Here is a 23242-nt window from a genome sequence, read left to right as displayed (position 1 = left end):
CACGCCAGGACTGATTCATCCCAAAGTCCAACAGCGCTGACTCCCTCAGTCAGGACACTGAAATGCCTTCTCGTGGCCCCACCCCTACCGAAGAGGCGGGACTCGAACCCGAAACCTCCGGGGCCGTCCGCCCGGTCCTGCCAGCGCCCCATCGGACGCCGACGCGCACGCGCGCTGAGTCACACCGTGCCGAAGCCGGAGGCACTCTTCATCCACGCATGCTCAGTCGGCTGCGTGCTCGCACCTCCGCACGCCTGTGCAGCCGCGGCGCATGCGCAGAACCGGCAGCCCGCGCGACCCGCTTTCCGCTTGGCCTCGCGATAGCTCCTTCTCTTCCTGCTTCGGGGCCTGCTGTGCCTAGGTGCCGCTTCCGGGACACAGAAGGCGGTTCCCGCGTGGCCGGTGTCTCCGCTGCCCGTCCTCCGCCTTTCTCGCACATTCCCCCAGACGCCATTGCCTGGCCAGTGGTTTGTGTGGCGCCCCCCGCTCCCACCCGGGAAAGCGCGCGCCGCGGGAGCCAATCAGCAACTGGGTGAGGTAAGGGGCCCGTGAGCAGGCGCGGGGTTCGCGCGTCACCGCGGGGGCGGGGACCGAGCACGCCCCGCCCCCAGCCCCGCCCAGTCCCCGGCGGTTAAATAGCGCGGCCGGGCGGGGTGCGGGCTGAGACCGAGGTCAGGACTGGGAGGTGTTGTCCTGCCCCACTCCCGGCACCGCTGTGGGCTGTGGGACGCTCCTGTAGGGACAGAAACCAGTCCTGGGCTACCCTGCTGAAGTGTGTACTCTCCCCATGAGTCCCTCCAGGAACATTCTGGAAATGGCCTCACGGAGGGCCCATCTATCCCTAATGTCAGAGAAATAATGTTCATGGAAACTTAAGTGGTGGGGCTCCCCGCAGGAGAACTGTAAACCCGCTCGTACATGGTTACGATGGGGGTGACGGGCCGCCAAGCAGAAGTCCCCAGTTCCAGGAAGAGCGGGGACGAAAGTGCACAGTTAGCAATTAAGCTTCCCATGTACACATTTTTTAAAGATTTATTTGAAAGGGGACTGGTCGTGATGCAGGTTAGTCCTCTGCCTCACAGCGCCAGCATCCCAGTTTGTGTCCCTGCAGCCCCGCTTCCCATTCAGTTCCCTGCTTGTGGCCTGGGAAAGCAGTCAAGGACAGCCCAGAGCCTTGGGACCTTGTACCCACATGGGAGACCAGAAGAAGCTCCTGGCTTTGTTTCGAATCGACTCAGCTTCAGCCGTTGTGTACACGTGCGGAGTGAACTAGCAAGCGGAAGAACTTTCTGTCCTCTCTGTAAATCTGCTTTCCAGTGAAAGAATGTGTGTGTGTGTGTTTGTGTGTGTGTGTATTGTAAAGGTTTATTTATTTTAATTGGAAAGCCAGCTATACAGAGAGGAAGAGAGAGAGGAAGATTTTCTGTCCAATGATTCTTTCCCCCTAACGCCCCCAGTGGCCAGAACTAAGCTGATCCAAAGCCAGGAGCTAAGAGCTTCCTCCGGGTCTCCCACGCAGGTGCAGGGTCCCAAGGCTTTGGGCTGTCCTGAACTACTTTCCCAGGCCACAAGCAGGGAGCTGGGTGGGAAGCGGGGCCACCAGGATTAGCACTGGCACCCATATGTGATCATGATGTGTGCAAGGCAAGGACTTTAGCTGCTAGGCTACTGCTCCAGCCCCTATATATATCTTACTTTAAGATCTGTTTGAAAATCAGGTACACAGAAAGGAGTGGGAAGAGACTGGGTGCTCCCATGTTCTTGGTCCCTCAAAAGAAGTACTCTGTCGGTCTCCCATGTGAGTGGCCAGGGTCCTGGAACTTGGGCCATCTTCCACTTTTCCAGGTCCTCCACAGGCCGGAGAACTGGAATTGAGCAAGTGGGACTCTGGACTGGGCCGTACCGCCATCACCAGCACCCACAGGCAGTTTGCTGGTGGACCTTAGGCCCTGGGAGGTCTCGCTAAGTGGGAAGTTCTGCTGAAGTTCTACCCATGCCACCCCCCCAAGTAATATGTGGGTAGCTAGTAAGGGGACCCTACACAGCCCAGCCAGCTAATTGTTGGTGGACTTCCTGAAGGAAATAGCCATGGGGAAGAAGAATTTCTCGAAATGCGTGTATGTGTGCTTTGCGGTTCTGGGGCGCTCCCCTAGGGATTCAGGCATACTGGGAAGAGCAGCCCTCCCCTCTGTGTGAACAGACACTCAGGGCCGGGGCAGACTCCCCACAGAGCCTTGGGCCCAGACACACAAGCCCTGAGGTGGAGAGCAATGTGCCAGCCGCTATCAGGGCGCGGGAGGAGGGACCCCAGGCCCTGGGGAGATCGCCGGCGCCATAACCCGTCATTTAGGTGCCAAATGCGGCCCTTGTCCTGGTGTCTGTAAACAGGCCTGGGCCTCCAGTCCAAGAAGGTGGCCCTCAGGTCAGCGAGTGGCCAGCGGGGCAGTCAGGAGCAATGAGAGGGGCTGGACAAGTCTCTGCCTGGCCAGTGGGATGACCCCTCATCTGGTAAACAACCGTGGGCCGAGTCTCGCCAGAGCCTGTTTATGTCTCCACGGCCGGAACTTGGGGCGGGGAGGGCCCAGGGAGCCTGACGTGGGTGCTCAGGGCTAAGTGACTGGTCTGGGCTTGGTGGGTCATGCCCTGTGCCTTGCCCTCACCCCTTTCGCCATACCACCTGAGCCTTGGCGCCCTTGGCCTGCTCCCAGGAAAGCGCAGCACTTCCAAACCAGCAGACAGGCCAGGGTGCAGCCAGCAGGCGCGTGCTCGTGGGCCCTCAGACGAGGGCTCGGGGGCCTGGATGCAGACCTCCAGGGTTCAGGGTGGGGGTGTACGGGGAGCCGGGCTGCACGTGCAGCGCCCACATCTCGGGACGGTTGAGCGCCGAATCTGCGAGAGCTGCAGCGTGAGGGCCGGCTGTGGAGCGGGGCAAAGGGGAAGCACGCGGAGGCGCCCTGGGCCCTGGTGCAGGCCAGCCTGTCTGCTGGGCGGGAAGAGCGTTCCATCCAAGCGTGAGCCCGCACCTGTGGCGTGTTTCTGTTGAAGCACTGCAGTGTGGGGGATGGTTTTGACTGAGTGAGTGCAGTGGGTTTCTGGCTGCCTGTAGAGGTAGGCAGTTCAAGGCTCATATGTGACCTCTCACACTCACACTTTTTCTGAACATGCCTTCCAGTTAGTTGCCTCACAGCCCAGGAAGATTGCTTCAGCTCCGGACTCCACATCCACATCCTCCCCCCAGGAGGAGGAAGGGGCAGAAGGCAGGTGGCTGTGTCTGGGAAGGGTTGTCTCCCGAAGCTGCTAAGCCACAGCTCGGGCAGTGCGCCTTTCTGCTCTGTGGAAGCCGCCACGTGGCTGCCCGTGTCGTTGCAGTCCAGGCTGAGGGGTGTTCTGGGTAGCCACACGCTCCACCTGGAACTGAGGGTTTCGCTCTTGTGGGGGCGATGTAAGGCCTGGAGGCCAGGAGCGGCTGCAGTCACGGGGCGCTCTCCAGAAGGCCGGGCCCTGGAGTGGGTGCAGCGGGCACAGGCAGGGCAGGGCGAGCCCTGGGCCCGACCTCCTCCGTTCCCCACAGGCAGCCATGTCTGAGTCTGGACACAGCCAGCCTGGGCTATACGGGATCGAGCGACGACGGCGCTGGAAGGAACCCAGCCCCGGGGGCCCCCAGAATCTCTCTGGGCCCGGGGGGCGGGAGAGGGAGTACGTTGCTCCGTGGGATCGTGAGAGACGGGTGAGTGACTGAATGTGAGGCCAGCCTTTGGAAATGGGGTCCCCCAGGGTGCCCACATGGGCAGTGCACCGGTGCTGGGGACATCCGTGGACAAGAGGCCACTGTTGCGGGGGATGAGTGTGCCGGCGCAGGAGCTGAGGTGCAGAAACCAGACGAGAGGAGGTGGCAGTCGGAGCTGAAGGGCATCCTAGACAGGACAGCAGCTTCACACCCTAAGGTGCCCGCATGTGCAGGTTCCGGGGGAAGCAGGAGCCAGGGCTGGTTGCTGTGAGCAACAGAGGAAGGAGGTGAAAGAGGGGCCTGTGGCTAGTGCCTGGGGCCCTTGGCGTGGAGGTTTGAGCTGCTGTGCAGGGGCTGGGTGGGGTGCTCCACCCCCTGAGGGAGAGCCCTGTGCATCCCCCGGAACAGGGCCTCAGCCCAAGGCACGGTCCCTGGGCGGTGGGCCCACATCCAGAGCAGGGCCAGTATGGAGCATGACAGCCTCGCCCTGTGCAGGCAGCCTGCCCTGCCACAGCCTGCACCCCAAGTTGTGTAGGTGGGGGCCATGGCTGAACCGTAACGCGGGTAGTCGTGAAGAGCAAGGGGTGTGGGAGGCTGTTGCTGGGTCGTGCTGCTGGTCCCAGTGCCCCACAGTCTCCCCACACATCCTCCTGGAGAGCATGCCGTCTCACGCACCTTCAGCATCTGTCCCTGAGCGGGCAACCCCAGATGGCATCCTGGCCTTAGCCTGTGCTGCCAAGCGTTGGCCTCCTGCCTCACCCTCCTCACATCCTCCAGGACCCCTGTGGACCCCACGTCTCCTACCTCCTGTGTCCTTCCGCATAGCAGCCATAGCCCCCGAGCTGCCTGCTGAGGACCCCGGGCTGGGCCTTCTACCCCCACCCCACCCCAGGGTGTCTGTCCATAATCCGCCATGGTCGGCAGCCTCCTGGGCCTCCTGGATGCCCATGGACACTGCACTTAGGGCTCGCCCGGGAAGCGTTCCTTCTCTGCGGAGCCACACTGGCACATGTCACTCTGCTTTCTCTGTAAGCTAGTTGAAGGAAGAGTCTTCATGGTGTAGGGGAGGCAGCCCAACTGTCTCAGCATTCTTAGCACCCTGACACCTCAATGCAGGCTTCCCCTGTGGAGGAAGTCAAGAGAGGCACTAGGAGGAGTCTCCCGGCAAGGCTGGGTGGCAGGTGCCGTGGGCAGGACCTATCTGGACGGTCTGTGCGGAGGGAATTCCTGCCCCCACTTGGCAGTGAGAGTGGCCTCGGCAGATCCCCTCTTCCCCCAGCAACAGCACACACCCTGCTCCTCTCCCCAGGGCAGCTCTCCGGGATGGTGACACTCCAGACCTGGGACTGGCTTGCCTGGGTCAAAGCCTGCCCCTTTGCCTCTGTGGGCAAGCCCCTTGCCTCTCCATGTGTTCCTGTGTAGCGTGCAGGTGATAACAGGCTGGGCTCACAGGATTCCCTCCAGTGCCCCAGGAGCCTGCCTGAGTCAGTACCCTTCCTCCCCACAGGATGGCAGTGAGGAGACGGGCGCCTCGGTCATGCAGAAAACCCCCATCATCCTCTCCAAGCCCCCCGCCGAGCGGGTGAGTGGGGGCAGAGGGGAAGAGCCTCCGGGAAGGGTGGGAAGGGAGCACTTGGGCAGGGATCTCCCCCCTTGACCGAGCCGGCCTGACCCACAGTCCAAACAGCCAGCACCGCAGCCGGCCCCCGCTGCCCCGCTGGCCCCCGCTCCCCTGGAGAAGCCGATCGTCCTCATGAAGCCGCGGGAGGAGGGCAAGGGGCCCACGGCTGTGCCCAGCGCGTCCACCCCGGAGGGCACCACGCCGCCGCCCCCTGCGGCCCCCACGCCGCCCAAGGGCGAGAAGGAGGGCCAGAGGCCAACGCAGCCCGTGTACCAGATCCAGAACCGGGGCATGGGCACCGCCGCCCCGGCAGCCATGGACCGTGAGTGAGGGCCGGGCAGGGGCCGCCCGCTGTCCACGCCTCTTGCGGATCCTGACCGTCCCCTCTGCCTGTCGCCTTCTTGTCCCCAGCTGTCGTGGGCCAGGCGAAACTGCTGCCCCCAGAGCGCATGAAGCACAGCATCAAGCTGGTGGACGACCAGATGAACTGGTGTGACAGCGCCATTGAGGTACGGCCACCCCGCAGCAGGACAGGAGCCCTGGTGTGCCCACTGCCCGCCACCCAGGGCCGAGCCACGGCTGTGCCCGCTGTGCTGCTCTCCCAGCCTCAGGGGTGCTTTGCTTCCATGGTGAAGAGGTGCCCTCCTGCACACCTCCCCCCCCCCCCGTCACAGCCCCAGGCCTGCCACTTTGGCCGGCAGCTGTTTCACCCGTGGTCACTGTCGGGCCTCGCCCCTGTGGTCGCTGTCGGGCCTGTCCCTGCTGCCGTCCCACACCCATTGCCCTGGGTCTGCCCTCGTGTCCCTGGGCTGGCCTCCCATCCCCTCCCTTGCCACCGTGCGGCTTCACCCCGCCCCGCCCCGCCCCGCCCCTGCAGCCCGTGCTCTCTGACACCTTAGCACCAGGCCCTGCTGCTTCCCTGTCCACGTGGATGCTGACATTGGCTGAGGAGCTCTGAAAACAAGAGCCAGCACCTGGGCCGTCCCTGCTTGTGCAGAACTCTGGTGCTGCCCGTGTCCCGTGTTTGCCTGCCCAGGCTGTTCAGCCCCTGACCTGTGGCTGGTGTGGGACTGAGGAGCAGAGCTGTTAATGCCAGGATCCGTGCCTGCCACGTCCCACAGAGATGCCCAGACTCTGCCTCAGTGGATGACAGCTCGCAGGACTGTGGTTGGGCCCACGCTTCACCTTTTATCTCCGACTTAAAGTCTGGCAGGGGCAGCATGGAGCCCGGCGCGCCCAGGCAGAGCTGCTTCCCTTGGGGAATGTCTCTTACGCCCCCCAGTGGCCAAAGTCAGTAGAGCTGGTGGCCCCAAGGGGATGGGCTCTCAAGTGGCACAGCCAAGAACACAGAGGCAGCACGCCTCCGAGCTGTGCCAGGGTCAGCACCAGTGACCCCCGTTTCCCCACTGCCGTCCTCCTGGGCCAGCCCCTCTCACCCTCCTCCCCATGGTCGCACTTCCTTCTCCTCAGGGTTTCCAGCCTTGCTGACTGTCTTGCGGCTTCTTGGCTGTGCTGAGTTGGCTCCCCGAGCGCTCTCACAGATGCTGCCCTTGTGCCCACAATGTTTCATGCAGCTTCAGCATGACATGCGATAGAACCAGGGGCCCCATGCCCCGGTCAGGGGGTTGGCACCACACAGTTTCCTCCCGAAGCTGCCAAGGCAGGTGGGCAAGTGGTCCCTGACGGTATGTGAAGGTCCCGTTCCCACATCTTCCCACAGTACCTGCTGGATCAGACCGACGTGCTGGTGGTTGGTGTCCTGGGCCTCCAGGGCACAGGCAAGTCCATGGTCATGTCCTTGTTGTCAGCTAACACTCCAGAGGAGGACCAGAGGTGAGACCTCAGGTGGGGTGAAGGGTGCCAGAGAGGAGGCGGGCACCTCCCTGGGGAAGGCGCAGGCAGCGTCGCCACCGGAGGACCCCAAGAAGATGCAGCCCTTCCCAGGCTTCACTCCCCCTTCAGGGATGACCGGAGCTCCAGGGCTGCCGGCCTCCCTGTCACCAGGAAGTGGGTGACACAGCCACAGGACCGGGTGGGCCACGCTGGGCCAGCCCTGCTGCTTGTCCGCTGGCTGCCCATGGCCATGTCTCCTCACCTCCGGGCTCCAGACTGAAGGACGAGAAAAGACTAAGGAGGCAGGAGCCACCCGCCCCTCACGCAGTGTAGATGCCCGCAGGCCGGGAGCTCCGTGCTGGCCTCAGTCCTGCCAGGTTCCCGTGGGAAAGTGGGAAATGGACGCGCAGGAGTTAGGGTGGGATTCTGCAGGCACAGGGTAGGGACACGGGAACAGATCAGAGGAGAGGCAGAGCAGGCAGGGAGAAGCGCAGGGAGTAGCACCGACCCCAGGGCACAGCCCTGCCCATCTTCACTGGCTCTGTTGTCGCCCGTGGAGCACTGCCTTCCTGCTTTGTGATGGCCATGGGTGGTGAGTCCCGTGATGGGCGAGCAGGAACGGAAGCTCCTTGTGGCGCCTGTGTCCTGGGGGGGACGCCTGTGCTGAGCAAGGCAGCTCCGGGGAGATGAGTGACCTCAGCAGTCGGTGTCGTCAGCCTGAGCTCACCCACTGAGGCAGGGGGAGTCACTGGGCAAGGCCCCCTGGCACCCAGCACAGGTAGGGACAGGGGAGACCTCCGTGACTGATGGGAAACAGCTGAGGCTGGGACCCTCGCCGTGGGAGCATTTAGAGCTGCCGTCGCGTGCCTGGCGTGTGGGCACCTGACGGGGCACCTGTCATAGCTGACAGGTGTGCTTCTCACATGCTGGTCCACAGTTTGGGTGCTGTTGCCATCCCTCATTTCATACATGATAAAGTTCAGGAACTGGCCCAGACGCACATGGCCAGGCTGAGACAGAGCCGAAGTTCAAAGTCCAGGCCCTTGCCTTGTTGGCGGAGCTGTGGCTGCGTCTGCTCGTAGGCGGGAGCGACCCTGTGGACGAAGCATGGCCTCGCGCATATGGGCCACAACGGCAGTCAGCCGGCTCCGTGGGCCAGCGGGGAGCAACAGTTTCCATGCTTGTTGCTCGGGAGGCGGCCCTGGCCATGACCCAGGACCTTCCTGAGTCCTGCCCCCTCGCTGCCACAGGGCTTACGTCTTCCGGGCCCAGAGCGCAGAGATGAAGGAACGCGGGGGCAACCAGACGAGCGGCATCGACTTCTTCATCACCCAAGAGCGGATCGTCTTCCTGGACACACAGGTGCCCGTCCCCTCATGCGTGCAGCCAGCCATGGCCGTCAGTTCTTTGTCAAGCACTGTGCGCCCCCTCTCGTGTTCTCGCCACGCAGCCTGAGGCGGCGTGGGGAACGTGGGCCTGGCACTGTGTGGGCTCACTGCAGGTTTTCACAGCCCAGCCTCGGCCTCAGCTGTCCTGACAGCAGGCAGGCGAGTCATTGTGGGCTTCCTGTGAGGTGTCCAGGCCCAGCTCAGCGTCTCTGGAACTGGCTGTGGCATGGCCCTCTGTTGCTGGCTTGGCTGCAGACAGAGTTCAGCTCCCGGGCCTGCCCTTCGGAGCCGGGCGGTCTGCCTCCGTCAGACTGCGGTCATCCGGCCCCACCACACTCGCCAGGGTCACCTCCTTGGGCTTGCCACATCCTGTTCTCTTTATGGTCACCCCGTGGGCTTCCCTTTTCTGAAGTGAGAGCTGCGCCTCGGGCTGGGTGAGGGCCCCATGAGGTGGCACTCAGAACCCGCTCGGCAGGTGAGGCGCCAGGCTCTCTGACCTGCCAGCCCTTCTCGGTTCCTTCGTCTGCCCTGTCACCTGTCTAGCCTCCCAGAGCCCCCTGGGGCAGCCCTCACCTCAGGGTGAGAAGTGGGAGGCCCGTCCCCCACAGCCGGAGGGTGGCTGAGCTCCCGTCACGTTCAGTTCCACATGCCTTGATGAAATGTTGGGGAGCTTCCCAGCCATTCTTCTACACTCCCTGGTGCTAGTTTTAGAACCTCGCCAATTTTCACGATAGTCTGTGTTCCTTTGACCTGAGTAATTGTCTTAGCCAAGTTTTTGAAGGCTAATGAAACAGCTGACAACAGGAGGAGTCTCTAAGGGATGTGACTCATGCACGCGTACGTGTTAAATTTGTCAGTGCTAGCGGCTTTCTCCCCGGAGAGCCGGTGATCTCAGAGGAGTGGGGGGAGGGCTCTGGAATGTTCCCCATGTGTGAGATTTAGCTTTTATGTGAGGGAGGGAGAAGCTGGGGTCTTCCATCCTCTGGTTTGCCACCCAGACTCACTCCCGACACGCGCCCACTGTGCTTGCCTGTGTGCCGGCCTGCACCGCCCAGCACGTGGGTAGTGGGGCCCGGCTGGACGCACCCCTTTTCTCTGCCACCGTAGCCCATCCTGAGCCCCTCCATCCTGGACCACCTCATCAACAATGATCGTAAGCTGCCGCCAGAGTACAGCCTGCCACACACCTACGTGGAGATGCAGGTGGGGGAGCCGGGCCGGCACAGGCGGCAGGCTGACTGTCAGCGCCTACCAGCCCCCCAACCCTGTACGCCTGTCACCCCTCAGCTCCACCCCCTCCCTGTTCCCTCAGTCTCTCCAGATTGCGGCCTTCCTCTTCACAGTCTGCCATGTGGTGATCGTGGTCCAGGACTGGTTCACAGACCTCAGCCTGTACAGGTGAGGAGTGGGCGGAGGAGGAGAGCGAGACGCTGAGCCCGGGCCCAGCAGCCGAGGGGTCCCAGCGCAGTGGCAGCGTGTCTTAGCATGCCCTGCATGGACTTCACCGCCACCAGTGTGGCTGGCCTTACAGCCCATCCCCCTGCAGCTCAGGGACCCCCCACTCTGTTCCTCTGCTAGAGACCCCTGACCAAGCGCGTCTCCCTGCTGGTGCTTCCTTGGCTGTGCGTCCCATTCCTGTGACCTGTACTCCTGTTACCTGGTCACAGGAGGATGGCTCAGTGCCTAGGCGAGGCAGATGTTTGACACAGGTGCTAGGGGAGTGGTGCACGGCCACCGGTCAGCCCCCGGAGACCTGCTCTCAGCCTCTGTGGGCAGCTGGGAAGTGTGGAGGGCACAGCAGTGGGGTCCTGAAACTCCCGCAGCCCAGACTGGCTCAGTTGCTCTTGGCCTAGGGAGAGGCTGGTCCTGGGCAAGCAGAGCTATGGGCACAATCGCAGCTCCAGCTCCAGGAGGCCCACCTGGGGAGGGAGCACGCAGGCCTGCCACATGTGCGAGCCCCGCCAGGTGTATCCAGCCCCACATGCCGGGCAGCGGGTGGACAGAGCTCTGTGCTTCCTGCCAGGTTGCACTGTGACTCTACAGTGGAGGCCTCTCTTGAAAGGCACTCAGGGTGACCATGTGGGGGCGCTGGCTGGAGCCTCAGTCCTGGGAGGAGAGTGGGCTGAGCCTCAGCACCTCAGGGTGTCCCAGCAGCCTGTCCTCCCCCCAGGTTCCTGCAGACCGCAGAGATGGTGAAGCCCTCCACACCATCGCCCAGCCATGAGTCCAGCAGCTCGTCGGGCTCTGAGGAGGGCACCGAGTACTACCCCCACCTGGGTGAGGCGGGGTTGTGCGGCAGGGGCAGCAGGAGTCAGGCTCTTCCTCTCAGGTTCCTGCTGCCTCAGCAGCCCTGAGGGTGGGACGTCGAAACCTGGACCTGGCTGGGCTCAAAACAGGACAGAACCATTGCTGGGTCCCTGCAGCTTCCTGTAGGGCAGTCGGCCCTGGCTCCCCTCCTCCCCTCCTCCCTCCTGGAGGGACTCCTTGCTGTTCTGCACCAGACAGGGTCCCCCTGAGAGCAGAGGGTGACTGTGATGTCTGCTCAGAGCCTGGGGCCCCCGAGATCTGAGCTGGGACATGGGCGGTGCCTGCAGCCACACCAAGCCTCACGGGCCACCCTCGGCCACAGTGTTCCTGCAGAACAAGGCCCGCCGGGAGGACTTCTGTCCCCGGAAGCTGCGGCAGATGCACCTGATGATCGACCAGCTCATGGCTCACTCGCACCTGCGCTACAAGGGTGAGGAGCACCCCCCAGGCGTCTGTGTACCCCAAGCCGGCTGGTGACCAGGGCCTACAGGCTGACATGTCTCCCCTCCTTCCCTGCAGGGACCCTGTCCATGCTGCAGTGCAACGTCTTCCCAGGGCTCCCGCCTGACTTCCTGGACTCAGAGGTCAACCTGTTCCTGGTGCCCTTCATGGACAGCGAGACAGAGAGTGAGACCCCGCCACGAGCAGGTGTGGCCCCCTGCACAGAGATGCCCCGGGCTCTGGGATCTGGGGTGAGGGACAGGGCTCACAAGAGGAAGGGGCCGGGACTGAGCCCTGCAGGCTTCTTGAGGCCCAGATGCAAGGGGACCCCGTCCCGAGGTTCTGTCCCTCACGGCATCTCCGGCACTGCAGGGCCCACTTCCAGCCCCCTCTTCTCCCTGCTGCCCGGGTACCGCGGCCACCCCAGCTTCCAGTCCTTGGTGAGCAAGCTCCGGAGCCAGGTGATGTCCATGGCCCGGCCCCAGCTCTCGCACACCATCCTCACTGAGAAGAACTGGTAAGGGCGCTTTATGGAAGCAGCCAGCCTGAGGCAGAAGGGGACACTCAGAGGAGCCATGGGACCCCTTGAACCCGCTCCTCCCTACCTCAAAGACCCCGTGAGCCCCCCACCCCCTCAGAGCAGGCTGCTCCCAGGAACCTCTCAGTGCTAGGCCATTCAGCCTTGACACTGAGAAGAAAGTGGCCTGGCTCAATGCAGCCTGCCTCATTTTGCTCCCCACCATTCCTGACGTCCTTCAGGGGCCCCTCAGTCTCAACTCTGCTCCCCTGCGGGTCTCCCGTGCACCTGGTGGGCGCAGGGAGGCTTGGGGAGCCAGGGCTAGCACCCCTACCATGGAGGCTGGCTCTGAGCAGGGGGATGAGGTCTGTTCCAAGCCCCAGCGCTGGCAGCCTCTGCCTGTGGTGAGGTGGGAGCGGTCCCGTCCCGGGAGTGCGGGCGCCTGCCTGTGTCCAAGTGAATGGCTCCAAGCTCAGCATCATGTCCTGTCATCCTTGGGCCTTGATTTTCCCATCTGCTCAGGCCCCATGGGGACAACCCTGACTGACACCCTTCTCCCACAGGTTCCACTATGCTGCCCGCATCTGGGATGGCGTGAAGAAGTCCTCGGCCCTGGCCGAGTACAGCCGCCTGCTGGCCTGAGGCCCAAGGAGCACTGTCACGCAGGGAGCCTCCTGGGTGCCCAGGGCACGGCAGGGGCACACACAGCCTTCCCCGGTGGCAGGGGAGAGCGGCAGCAGGCCTGGCAGATGGACGGGGGGCCGTGACTTCCCCATCTGGAGACGCGAAACATCTGGGGCTTGGCCCCCACCCTCCATTGGGGGCTGTTCAGGGGGTGACTCAGAGATTCCCCCCTACCCTGGGACGAGGCAGTCCATGCAGGGTCCCCCGACAGGGGCAGGCAGTGGGAGGAGTGCGGTGGGTTACCAGGAGGCCCCAGCTCCATGTGCAGGGAGAGGAGCAGGGGGTGCCTCCGGCTAGTGCCAACCCCTTCCCTGGGAGGTGAGGCAGGCAGAGCTGATGGTTCCAATAAACATGGTCACACGAGCTTGGTACCATGTCCTGCTATGTTGCTGCCACCCCCACCCAGTAGGCTGGCTCTGGCAGGGCATCCCTGGCTGCCCACTGAGGCCTGAGCAGATGTCTCCAGGGACACAGCCACAGTGCGTGGAGTTGAACAGGCATGTGGGACTGCCTGGGTGAGGAGGAAGCTGTGAGAAGGCTGGTGGTTCCTGGGGGTGTGGGGGATGGCCTCAGGCCTGCGTGTATGTTTGCCCCAGAAGCTGCTCTCCTGGGTTAAACACCGACTGCATGTGCAGTCTGACCCAGACGCACACCTGGTTAACGCCATGCCTGCCTCCGGTCTGGGAGGGAGGGAGCCTGTCCCTGCCTGTCCTTCCTTCAGCAGAGCCCTTGCGCCCACAGACAGGCTCCCTTCCCGTGCTCACATTCAGAATAGCCATCACTACCTTTAGTTCAGTCCAGAACCTTCCTTGGGCAGACGTACCTGTAGGCAGCTGAAGTACCCACCTGGTCTGCTCAGTTAAACACAGTGCACAGTTGCAGTGAAGTGTCCCGGGGTGAGTGTGGCCCCCCTCTTGAGCCCTCGCCTGTGGCCTCTGCTTGTGCTTCAGCCCGACCGGGGCTGTCCTGCCCCCAGAGCTCTTCCGTGTCATTGGCTGTCTGTCCTTAGTGGGGGTGTCCTGGGCCTTGGGGAAGGCTGCATGCCCAGGGGTGGCGGTGCTGAGGAAAGCCCTCTGGGCAGGGTGAGCTCCATGCAGGGCCTGACCTGCGGGGCTCCAGGCCCAGGCTGGCATGCTGTGGCACTCGCACCCCTGGCTGACCCCTCTCTGTGCAGGCGCCTCCGCCCTCCCACAGAGCTGCTTCCAGACCCGCCCACGGCTGCAGTCTGCCCAGGACCTGGACCTGCACTCCCCACTGCCTGCTTCCCTTCTCCGGCTTCCCATGGCTGCCCCTGCTGGTTGCCTTCGGGCTGGCCAGGCAGAAAGGTCTAGAAAACAGAGGTGCCCTGTCCAGGTGAGCTGGAGCTCAGCCTGGGACAGGCAGGTGTGCCCTCAGCCTTGCCCAGGGGCATCTGAATCCACCCATCTGGGTGCTGCATGCCGTGCTGAGTGAAGCAGGGCAGTGAATAGCGGGGACGTTCGTGGGTAGGCCCTGTGCTGCCCTCAGGGGCTCCACCAGCTGACACCAGCCTTGTTGGCAGCAAGGGGGGTGTGCAGGTTACACACGACCCCATTCTGGTGTGGACCCTAATGCCACAGGCCACCGTGCTGCCACACAGAGGCCTTGCTGGGAGGGGCTAGGTGTGGCCAGCAACTGCTCTCTGGACCTCTGGTTTGCCTCCATCCTTCCCCGACAGGCACCACACAGCCTGGTTCCACACCAGAGCAGATTGCATGAACTCCAGCATCTGCCATGAGCACCAGCACACACGTGAGCTAAGGATGGCACCCCTGGCATTGCCTGCCTGGCTCACACACCCTGTCCCTTGCTGCTACCGCCACTTATGTGGCCTACAACGATGTCCATCTCCTGGGGGTAGAGAGGGTCGGGCAAGGAAGACTGTGACAAGTGCTCCAGGCGTGACATGAAGGCCAGCCGCTGCCAAACACCCACTGGCGCGTAGCTCTCACACTCAGGAGCCAGGACGGACCTACACACAGGCGGGTGACCACGTGCTGTGGGGCCTCTCAGAGTGGCCTCTCAGTGTGTCCTCTCAGAGCCTCCACCTGAAGATGAGCTCCCCTGAGCCTCCAGCTGACAGCCTTCAGATCTGTCCAAGCACTCGAAGAAGGTGCCAGGGCGCCGCCCGTGCCTTAGCCTGCCATGAGCTCTGGCTCTGAAGTGCGGAAGGCCAAGTTGAGGTGCTTAGGCGGCTCCTGTGGTTGCCCCACGGGACCCCTTGTCACTCCTGCCATCCCCATGCAGCTGAGTTGAGGTCTTGATCTCCTAGCCCCTGTGGGGTGGTGGCAGAAGTCAGCTTGTTGAACCTGGCCCTGATATCCACAGGTCCTCCTGCAGGGGCAGGGTGGGCTTGTGGCATGCCGAGTGTCCTACTGCTGCCCACAGTGGATGGAATGCCAGATGTCCCCAAAGCCAGCCCATCTGCTAAAAGCCTGGTTCCCACAGTGGTGCTCCTTTGCAAGGGGTGCGGGGTCCCTCCAAGGTTAAGATGGGAGAAGAACCCAAGTTTGGGCACAACCATGACCTCCTGGCGCACACACCACCGGCCACGGTACCTTTGCCAGCAGCTCACCTCTTCCGTGGCCTGTCTTCCTGCCCGAGTGGTTTTGTCTCAAGTACTTCGCTCCACAGATTCTCCCCACCCCCGTGTGCCCACCCAAGGGCTCCCAATGCCCTGCCACCTCTGCATGCTGCAGTCCGGGGCCTGGAGGAAGATGGGCAGCGTCTGTGGCAGCTGTGCCCGCCCTTGCTTGCCTTGTGCCTTCTGAGTGCCCCTGTTGGCACAGTAGCCATAGCAGGCGCATGCCAGGGCAGGCCCCTTCCCACCTCGGCCTTGGTGTCTACAGGCCCGAGCAGGAGCACCTGGTCCCTGCTGCACCAGAGCTTGGCTAGGTGATACCAGGCCAGCATGGTCCCTGCTGCCATCTTTGCTGCCAGGGCGACAGGGCTCCATCTGTCGCCTGTGAGATGCACAGCCAGCTCTGCCTACCTCTGCTGTTTCATGGTCTTCCCAAAGTGGGCACAGGCAGAGGCCGGCTTGGGAAGGACATAGAACGGCAGGCTGGGCAGCTCCGTCTGAGGAGCCACAGGTGTGAGCAGGGCAGGGAGAAAAGACCAGCTGGGGTGGACTGGCCCTCACCCTGGGCGGTCTGATGCCCACCCCTTGGTGCACAGGGGACCTGTGGACCCACGGACCTGGATGGGCCTGTGGGGGACCTCCAGGGAGAGGGGCTCCGGTTCTGTTGTCGAGTCAGGGTAGCTCAGACCTCCTCCTTCCCCAGTGGCCTGAGATCTGCAGGGAGTAGATGTGAGCCCCCCAGGGGGGCCAAGACCAACTCTTTGTACACCAGTTCCCCTGTACCACCCACCCAGGACCTTCACGAACCTTGCAGGTTTCCCCCAAGATGGGACCCTACACCTTAGCCCTCCTCTTCAGCCCCACCGGAGACACACACCGAGATCAGCAGGAGGTGCCACTTTCCACTACACACACACACACACACACACACACACACACACACGAGACCCCAGCCAGGCAGCACAGGGGTCTCCAAAGGGAGGCCCGGGTCCAATGAGGTGAGCCCACTGTACCCTATTCTGGTCTCTGGCCATGAGTTCCCATCCGGCCAAGCTCTTGAGCCATGGGATCTGAACTCCTACCTCACCCTACCAACTTCCTGTTGCCCCAGAGCCCGGCTCTGAGAAGTCACCACTCTGTTTATTTTTAATTTATTTGAAAAGTGGAGTGATGGACACAGAAGATCTTCCATCTGCTGGTTCACTTCCCGGATCTGGAACTCTGTCCGGGTCTCCCGTGGGGGTGTCAGGCACCCAAGCACTGCTATTCCCACGTGCTAATGCAGAGAGCTGGATCCTCTGGAGTCAGGACTTGAACCAGTGCTCCAATAGGGAATGAAGATGTCCCAGGCAGCAGTTTAATCCACTGTGCCACAACTCCCTCACTCCACTTCTCTGTTTAATCCATCTGGCCCTCCGCCCAGTCTCTCAGGGTCAGCGATGCTTCAGCTCTAGGCTCGGCCTCCAGTAGCTCCAATACTCACCACATACACAGTGGGTGCCCTGGCTTCAACTGGGCACTCCGCACCTGCTTCCCCACAGCCCCCCACCATGCCCTTGAGCCAAGCCCCGGGGCAGCACTTGTCCGCCACACCCCCAGCCTGGAGAGTCTTAAATCTTCAAAACACCCTTGCCTCTACAGGTCAGAGTTTGGTTTGGCACAGGTGCAAGGGGCAGCCTCCTTCCTCCAGAGCCCGACACACAGCAAGCACTTGGGCAGTGCCGCAGAGGCCACTGTCCCCGGGACACTCAGGCTGGACACATCCCCTTGACCAGCGCATTGTCTGCCGCCTGTCACCCTTCCTGACTCGGTCACCCTCCCTCTTGGAACACACCCCCACCCCCAGCCGTCATCTTACAAGATCCCAGTACTCACACACATGCACCTGACCAGCCACACACACACACACACACACACACACACACGTACCTGACTAGCCACACATACATGCACACACAGAGATGTGCACCTGACCAGCCACACACATATACACATGCACCTGACCAGCCATACACACATACACACGTACATACGTGCATCTGACCAGCCACAGACTCAGCCCGCAGCTCCCAGCCTGAGAGCCGTGGCCACGGTCACAGGGCCCCCCAGGGTCTCACAGTTGTGTACACCCACCCCCAACACAGACTCTACTTGACGTCCTGTAGGGAACCTTGGGTCCTGGCCAGGGGTTAGGGGTGGTAACCAGCCCTTCCCTCCCCCCACGCCCGCCTGCCGTCTCATGCTGCCTGATGAGGCCATTTAGTCCCCTCAACTCACTCCCTGCCACCCCTGCCTGGCCCAGAAGCCTGCTGTCCCCACCCTTGTTAAACCGGGTGGTCAGGGTCCCAGCAGGCAGATCCCAGGCCCCAGCCGCCTCTCTGGAGGGTACTTCCAGGCTCTCACAAAGGGGTTTGAAACGCGAGAGTAAAACCCTGCCGTCACTCAACCACCCACAGGCTAGCTGGGGACTCCCGAGTGAGGTCCAGCCACCTTCTCTAGCCACACAACCGGCCCTAAGGACAAGGGACAGACACACACAACCTCCCCACGGAATGCTGGGCCTACCTCCACTCATATATCCAGAGTCCCTCTCCCCAAGGCCAAAGCCCCTTTCCCCTCCGACCTCGGCGACCCCACCCGGGCCCAGGAAGCGCACCTCGGGTCTGCACCACTGCCGCCTCTTTTTTTGTGTGTGCGTTTGCTCCCGGGAAGCCGCGGTTTATGGGCAGGGCAGGGGGCGGGGCCGCGCCTCTATTTCTCTTCCGTCAAGTCACGCTTCTTCCAGCTTTCCAGGACGTACTTGAGCAGGAGACCGAGCTTCCGGCGGGTGGACAGCGGGGCCTCATCGCAGCAGCCGCCACTCTCCACGGAGGTCCTCTTCTCCACGCCGCCGTCGCCCGCCGCCTCCAGGCTGACCTCGGCCTGCGGCTCGTCCTCCTCCAGGGCCTTGATGCGCACCCGCTGGGCGTCCTCAGCCAACTCGTTGAGGCAGCCCTGGAGCATGGTATAGACGGTGCCGAAGCTGATGCCACCCGCCACCAGCGTGCCGAACACGGGGATACCTTTCTCGAAGGCTCGGGCCACGCGCATGGCGCCGTCCGACGACTGCGCGTAGAGCCGCAGCACCGTCTCCGGGGAGACCTCGTTGGCCAGCGGGGAACGGATGACCGAGCGCAGGTCTCCGGCCTGCTTGCCCACCTGTTCGGCCAGCTTGGCCAGTGAATCGTCGTCCAGGCCGAAGCTGCGGTGGTAGCCACGCAGGGAGCGCACCAACAGTGCATCGTCGTAGGCAGCTGCCAGCCCAGGAACGGGCAGCGCCTGGATGACCCCGGACACTAAGGCGGTCTTGAGTACCTGCTCCTGCAACATGTCCTTCTTCTTCTGCAGGGCTTCCAGTGAAATGTCTGGCAGCGAAAGCAACCCTGCATGGCGCCGGTGGGCGGGCAGGTCATGCTCCCAGGTGGTAACGAGCAGCGGGAAGTCGTAGCGCGTGGGCGACAGGTTGGACACGAGGAAGATGCGGGGCTCGCCGACGCCCGAGGCGCGCAGGCGCTCGGCGCAATGCTCACGGATCTCCTGCAGCACAGCCACCTCGCTGAAGCCCGAGGGCCGCTGGGTGCGCGTGGCGGCCAGGTCCTCGTCCACCTTGGTGCGCACGAAGTAGAACTTCTTCCCTTGGCGCAGGATCTCGGCGGCCAGGCGCGTCTCCACCGCCCCGCAGCGACGGGGCGATACCAGCAGGAAGAAATCGTAGCGGCTGAAATCCACCTGCTTCAGGTACTTGTCGGCGGGACAGCCTGGGGAGCCGGCCCCAGGCAGGTCCCATAGGGTCACGTCTGGGAACTGCGGGTGCGGATACGGCGACGGCTGCAGCGTGGTCTCCACCACGCCCGTGAGCGCCGCGCCCGGGTCCTCGGCACCCACGCCGCGCAGGGCGTTGATGAGCGAAGACTTGCCCGCGCCGGACTCGCCCGTGACGCCCACCTCCAGGCGCGTGCTCTCCGAGGAGGCCAGCAGCTCGCGCAGGCGGGAGGCGGCCTGCGGGATGTCGCCCGACTCGAAGGCTGTCCTCAGGGCCTCCAGCTCTTCCTTGGCCATGAGGATGGTGGTCTCCTCTTCTCCAGGTACCGCTGGAGCCTTGGAGGTCGCCATGGTGATGGCCGGGTCAGAGCAGGGCAGGGCAGGGCCGGGGTGAGTGGGGGACGCGGGGGAGAGTCACGCACACGCGTGATTGTCAGCGGCGTCTGCGGAGAAGGGAGCGGTTCGTGCCTCCTGGGCCTTGGGGCGGGGTGGGGTAGAGGGAAGAGAGAGAGCGCACGCGAGCAGGTGTGAGCCAGGCTCTTGCTTCCCCCGCCGGCCCCCCAGAATAAGACCTCTCTGATGGTTTCAGAAATCTGGTGAGGAGCTGCCAGGGGGCGCTGTTGGAGTCTTTGGGGGTGACACAGAAACTGGGGCTCCCTAATGCCCACCCAGGCTGGAATTCCACGTCCTGCCTGAAACAGGGACCTGCCCAGTGACTTAGCCAGGACTGGGTGGGGGAGGGCGGGACTCCAGCATCTGACCCCCTCCTCCTCCACCGCTGTGTTAGTTTAGGAGGCAGAGGGCAGGGAGAGCGGAGAATAGGGACTTGGAGGAGGGATAGGCCTAGGTGAGGGTCACAGGCCTCCTCCCACAGTGCCCCAAATCACGCATCCCCTCCTTTCTCGCTGGCCTGGTCTCTACTACCAGGATAGTAACGCTGGGGTTTAAGCTATCACCTATGATGTTAGCATCCCATTTGGGCGCTGGTTCAAGTCCCGGCCGCTCCACTTCCCATCCAGCTTCCTGCTAATGGCGTGGGAAGGCAGAAGACGGCCCAAGTACTTGGATCAATGATGTTCCAGCCATGGCAGCCATTTGGGGAGTGAACCAGTGAATGGAAGCTCCCTTTCCCTCTCTCTCTCTCAACTTTGCCTTTCAAATAAATAAAGCCTTAGCCATTAAGCTTATCTTTTAGATTTATTTATTTTTATTGGAAAGGCAGATCAGATTAATGAAGAGAAGGAGAGACATAGAAGAAGATCTTCCATCCCCAAATTCACTCCCCCAGTGGCTGCAACAGCCAGAACCGAGCCAATCTGAAGCCAGGAACTAGAAGGTTCTGGATCTCCCACATGGGTGCAGGATCCCAAGGCTTTGGGCCATCCTCTGCTGCTTCCCCAGGCCACAAGCCTGGATGGGAAGTGGAGCAGCCGGGACATAAACTGGCACCCACATGGGATCCCTGCATTTACAAGGGAGAATTTAGCTATTGAACCATCATCCTGGGTCCTCAAATACATAAATCCTTAAAACAAAACAAAAAAGAACCTCTTGTAGCAGTGAACCACCTGCTGGTGGCTCCTTCTCCCAGAGAAGCAGTTGGCACAGTGGCCGGACTGAGCGGGCACTTGGTGGTTTTGGTGTCCTCCTCTGCATCTGAATAGCCAGAGCAGGATGACTCTGAGCTCAGCCCCGCCCTCTCTGAGCCCCAGCTGCCTCCTCCCACCTGGCGAGCAGGAGCCCCCCCCACCCAGTCTTTGGAACCCAAGACCAACTGGGAAGACCTAGTATGGGGAGTGCCGGAGCATGGGGTGGGGGTCCTGTGATGGCGAGCCGGGTGAGGCCACGGCCTGTCCCGCCCCCTCGCCTCAGTTTGCCCACCTGTCTTCTGGAGACCAGGGACCCCCTTCCCTCATGCCATGCCGAGCTGCCGGGGGGGAGGGGTCCTTCTTCCAGACATACTCTTCCTGCCCTTGCCTCTAAAATCCACTCTGGCCCCTCAGGAAGCCCTGGGGAATACCTGGGGTGGGGGCAGGCTTATACAAGAAAAGTGATGTGGCCTTGGGCACAATCAGGATTCCAACCTATGTCCCTGAGCCCCCTCACCCTGCTGCTGTGGTCGCATGTTCCTGCCGAGCCCTCGGTCTCCTCAGCCACGCCTCCTCCCTCCCTCTGCCGACCTGTACCTCCTTGCCTTGTCGTGACCAGCCCCCCTCCCTGCAGGGCCCTGTCCCCACCCACCAAAGCAGAATTAGGGCTGCCGCCTTAGAACAGGAAGACTTGGCCCTGCACACCCAGCTACCCAGCTCCCCAGCCCTGGGGGCCTGTAGGAGGGCCCTGCCCTTGGGTGGGGGCACTCACCTGCCCTGCAGGCTCCCCTCTCCCCTCAAACTCTCCCTGCTGGTGGGGGTCGCTTGTCCTGTTAGCCCAAGCTCAAAGTTTGTTGCTAGGGCCCATTATAACAGCAAGTAGCAGCCTATTGGTCAGTGGGGCCTGGCACAATAATGGGACAGTGATGTCAGGGGGTGGGGTCTCCAGGGGCAGGGACCTCACACATTTCCCCAGCAGCTACTGAAGCCAGTATTTGGTGACCTGGACCCCTGAGATCTCTCTAAAAAGAGCTCAAAACCTCCGTGACCTTCACCCCAGGACCAAGGCCCAGGTGCATGGCACAGCCTGGCATGCCTGCTAACCTACCCCCCTCCAAGGAACACTCGGTGCCAGGGCTTGAGGCTCCATGGTGGCCACCCCAGCCTGAATCTGCTCTGCGGACATCCTGAGCTCTGACCTCCTCCCTGCCCAGAGAGTGGCTGTGCCCAGACATCCCACCCTTCGTTAGGCAGTCGCAGTAGAGGATCTACCAGGGTTCCTGCGGCACACAAGACCTGGGTTATGCTCCAGGCTCCTGGCTCCGGCCCCAGCCCTGGCCGCTGCAGGCGATCAGAGAGCAAACCCAGACAATGAAAGATCTCTTTTGGTCTCTCAGTGTCTCTGTCGCAAATAAAAATAAAGAACTTAAACAGCAGCATCATGCATTCCAGGCCGCTAAACACAGCAGTAACAATAGACACCCAATAGTTCCCCAAGATTTGTACCCCCAGTCCGAGAGAGAGAGAGAGAGAGCAACCCAAAAGGATCCACAGCCTAGAGCCACTGACCACACAGATAGAACACACACACACACACACACACACACACGTACGCACATGTATATACAGGCACAGGTCTAGGCAGTTGCAGACCAGGAGGTGGAATAATTTACAGACAGCACACAGGAACCACACCACTAAAGCCGCCCACTGGGCCCCCGTTCATTCTGCTCCCCTGGGGCCTCCAGGCCTGAGGACAGAGGATCAAGGCAGAGCTGCAGGGCACCTGCTGAGGGCCCCCACCATCCCTAAGCGCACCCCAAGAGACAGGCTGCTCCTTCCTGCCCCTCTGCCTTCACCATGTCAGGCACTCAGCCTCCGCGAGCACCAAGGGCTGGATCCCGGGCTCCGCAGCAGTGGAACGGGACTCCTGGGTCCAGTCCATCTCAGCAGGTCATCTCAAGGTCAGCAGAGGGGCAAGGTAGTCTGGCACACAAGGAGCAAAGTGCAGGCTCAGGAAGCAGCACCCAGGCTCTTTCCTCAGATAGGGACGCGTGGGGGCGGAGTTGGGGTGGGGTGAGTGAATATTCGTAAGACATAGGGTTTACCGTGGGGCTTAAGTACAGCCCATTTCCTTGCCCTTTTACAGAAATCTTTTTATTAGAAGTAGTAGTAGTAATATTGGAAAGACAGATTTACAGGGAGGAGAAGATAGAAAGATCTTCCCTCCATTGGTACACTGCCCAAGTGGACACAACAGCCAGGAGCCAGGAGCCTCCTCCGAGTCTCCCGTATGGCAGGTGCAGGGTCCCAAGGCTTTGGGCCGTCCTCCACTGCTTTTCCAGGCCACAAGCAGGGAGCTGGATGGGAAGTGGAGCTGCCGGGACATGAATCGGCACCCACATGGGATGCTAGTGCTTGCAAGGTGAGGATTTAGCCACTGAGCCATCATGCTGGGCCACTTTCCATCCAGCTCCCTGCCTGTGGCCTGGGAAAGCAGCCGAAGATGGCCCAAAGCCTTGGGACCCTGCATCCATGTGGGAGACCCAGAGGAAGCTCAGCTCCTACTGTTGTGACCGTGACTGGAGTGAACCAGTGGGTGGAAGCTCTTTTTGTCTCTCCTTCTCTCTGTAAGATCACTCAAGCCATGCAGTCTCACTTTTGGGGGACCTTGGAACCCCAGTGGCTCCCTGCATCACTTTCTTCCTCCTCCCCTTCCTCCCCCAGGCCCTCAT

General features: G+C 62.2%; 2 protein-coding genes across 3 annotated transcripts; one reads left to right on the top strand and one right to left on the bottom strand.

Moving 5' to 3' along the window:
• Window positions 1–293: 293 nt before the first annotated feature.
• Window positions 294–12779, top strand: SMG9 (SMG9 nonsense mediated mRNA decay factor). Of its 2 annotated transcripts, none has more exons than XM_058674523.1 (14): window positions 294–537; window positions 3572–3727; window positions 5235–5309; window positions 5415–5670; window positions 5760–5857; window positions 7069–7181; window positions 8432–8543; window positions 9677–9772; window positions 9882–9967; window positions 10740–10846; window positions 11199–11306; window positions 11396–11524; window positions 11690–11834; window positions 12398–12779. In XM_058674523.1, exons 2-14 carry the CDS (start codon window positions 3578–3580, stop codon window positions 12474–12476), a joined length of 1554 nt encoding a protein of 517 aa, XP_058530506.1. In that variant the 5' UTR covers window positions 294–537; window positions 3572–3577; the 3' UTR covers window positions 12477–12779. The 2 variants fall into 2 exon arrangements, with proteins under 2 accessions (XP_058530506.1, XP_004598019.2); XM_004597962.2 differs by having other exon boundaries at window positions 5406–5670.
• A 5000-nt stretch (window positions 12780–17779) lies between these two features.
• IRGC (immunity related GTPase cinema) lies at window positions 17780–21418 on the bottom strand. Its single transcript, XM_004597963.2, has 2 exons — window positions 21280–21418; window positions 17780–19395 (listed from the first exon to the last, which is right to left on the bottom strand). Exon 2 carries the CDS (start codon window positions 19267–19269, stop codon window positions 17869–17871), a length of 1401 nt encoding a protein of 466 aa, XP_004598020.1. The 5' UTR covers window positions 19270–19395; window positions 21280–21418; the 3' UTR covers window positions 17780–17868.
• Between the last annotated feature and the right edge of the window lie 1824 nt (window positions 21419–23242).

This window comes from Ochotona princeps, chromosome 16 (genome assembly GCF_030435755.1).
Source record: "Ochotona princeps isolate mOchPri1 chromosome 16, mOchPri1.hap1, whole genome shotgun sequence".
Taxonomy (NCBI): domain Eukaryota; kingdom Metazoa; phylum Chordata; class Mammalia; order Lagomorpha; family Ochotonidae; genus Ochotona; species Ochotona princeps.
This window is presented reverse-complemented; position numbering and strand designations above follow the sequence as displayed.

Bases quoted from the DNA above. Each gene is read 5' to 3' on its own strand.
- IRGC (XM_004597963.2), bottom strand. From the start codon at position 19,269: ATGGCGACCTCCAAGGCTCCAGCGGTACCTGGAGAAGAGGAGACCACC.
- SMG9 (XM_004597962.2), top strand. From the start codon at position 3,578: ATGTCTGAGTCTGGACACAGCCAGCCTGGGCTATACGGGATCGAGCGA. The intron at 11,307-11,395 runs GTGAGGAGCACC...CCTTCCCTGCAG, and splicing joins CTCGCACCTGCGCTACAAGG to GGACCCTGTCCATGCTGCAG. The intron at 11,525-11,689 runs GTGTGGCCCCCT...CCGGCACTGCAG, and splicing joins TGAGACCCCGCCACGAGCAG to GGCCCACTTCCAGCCCCCTC.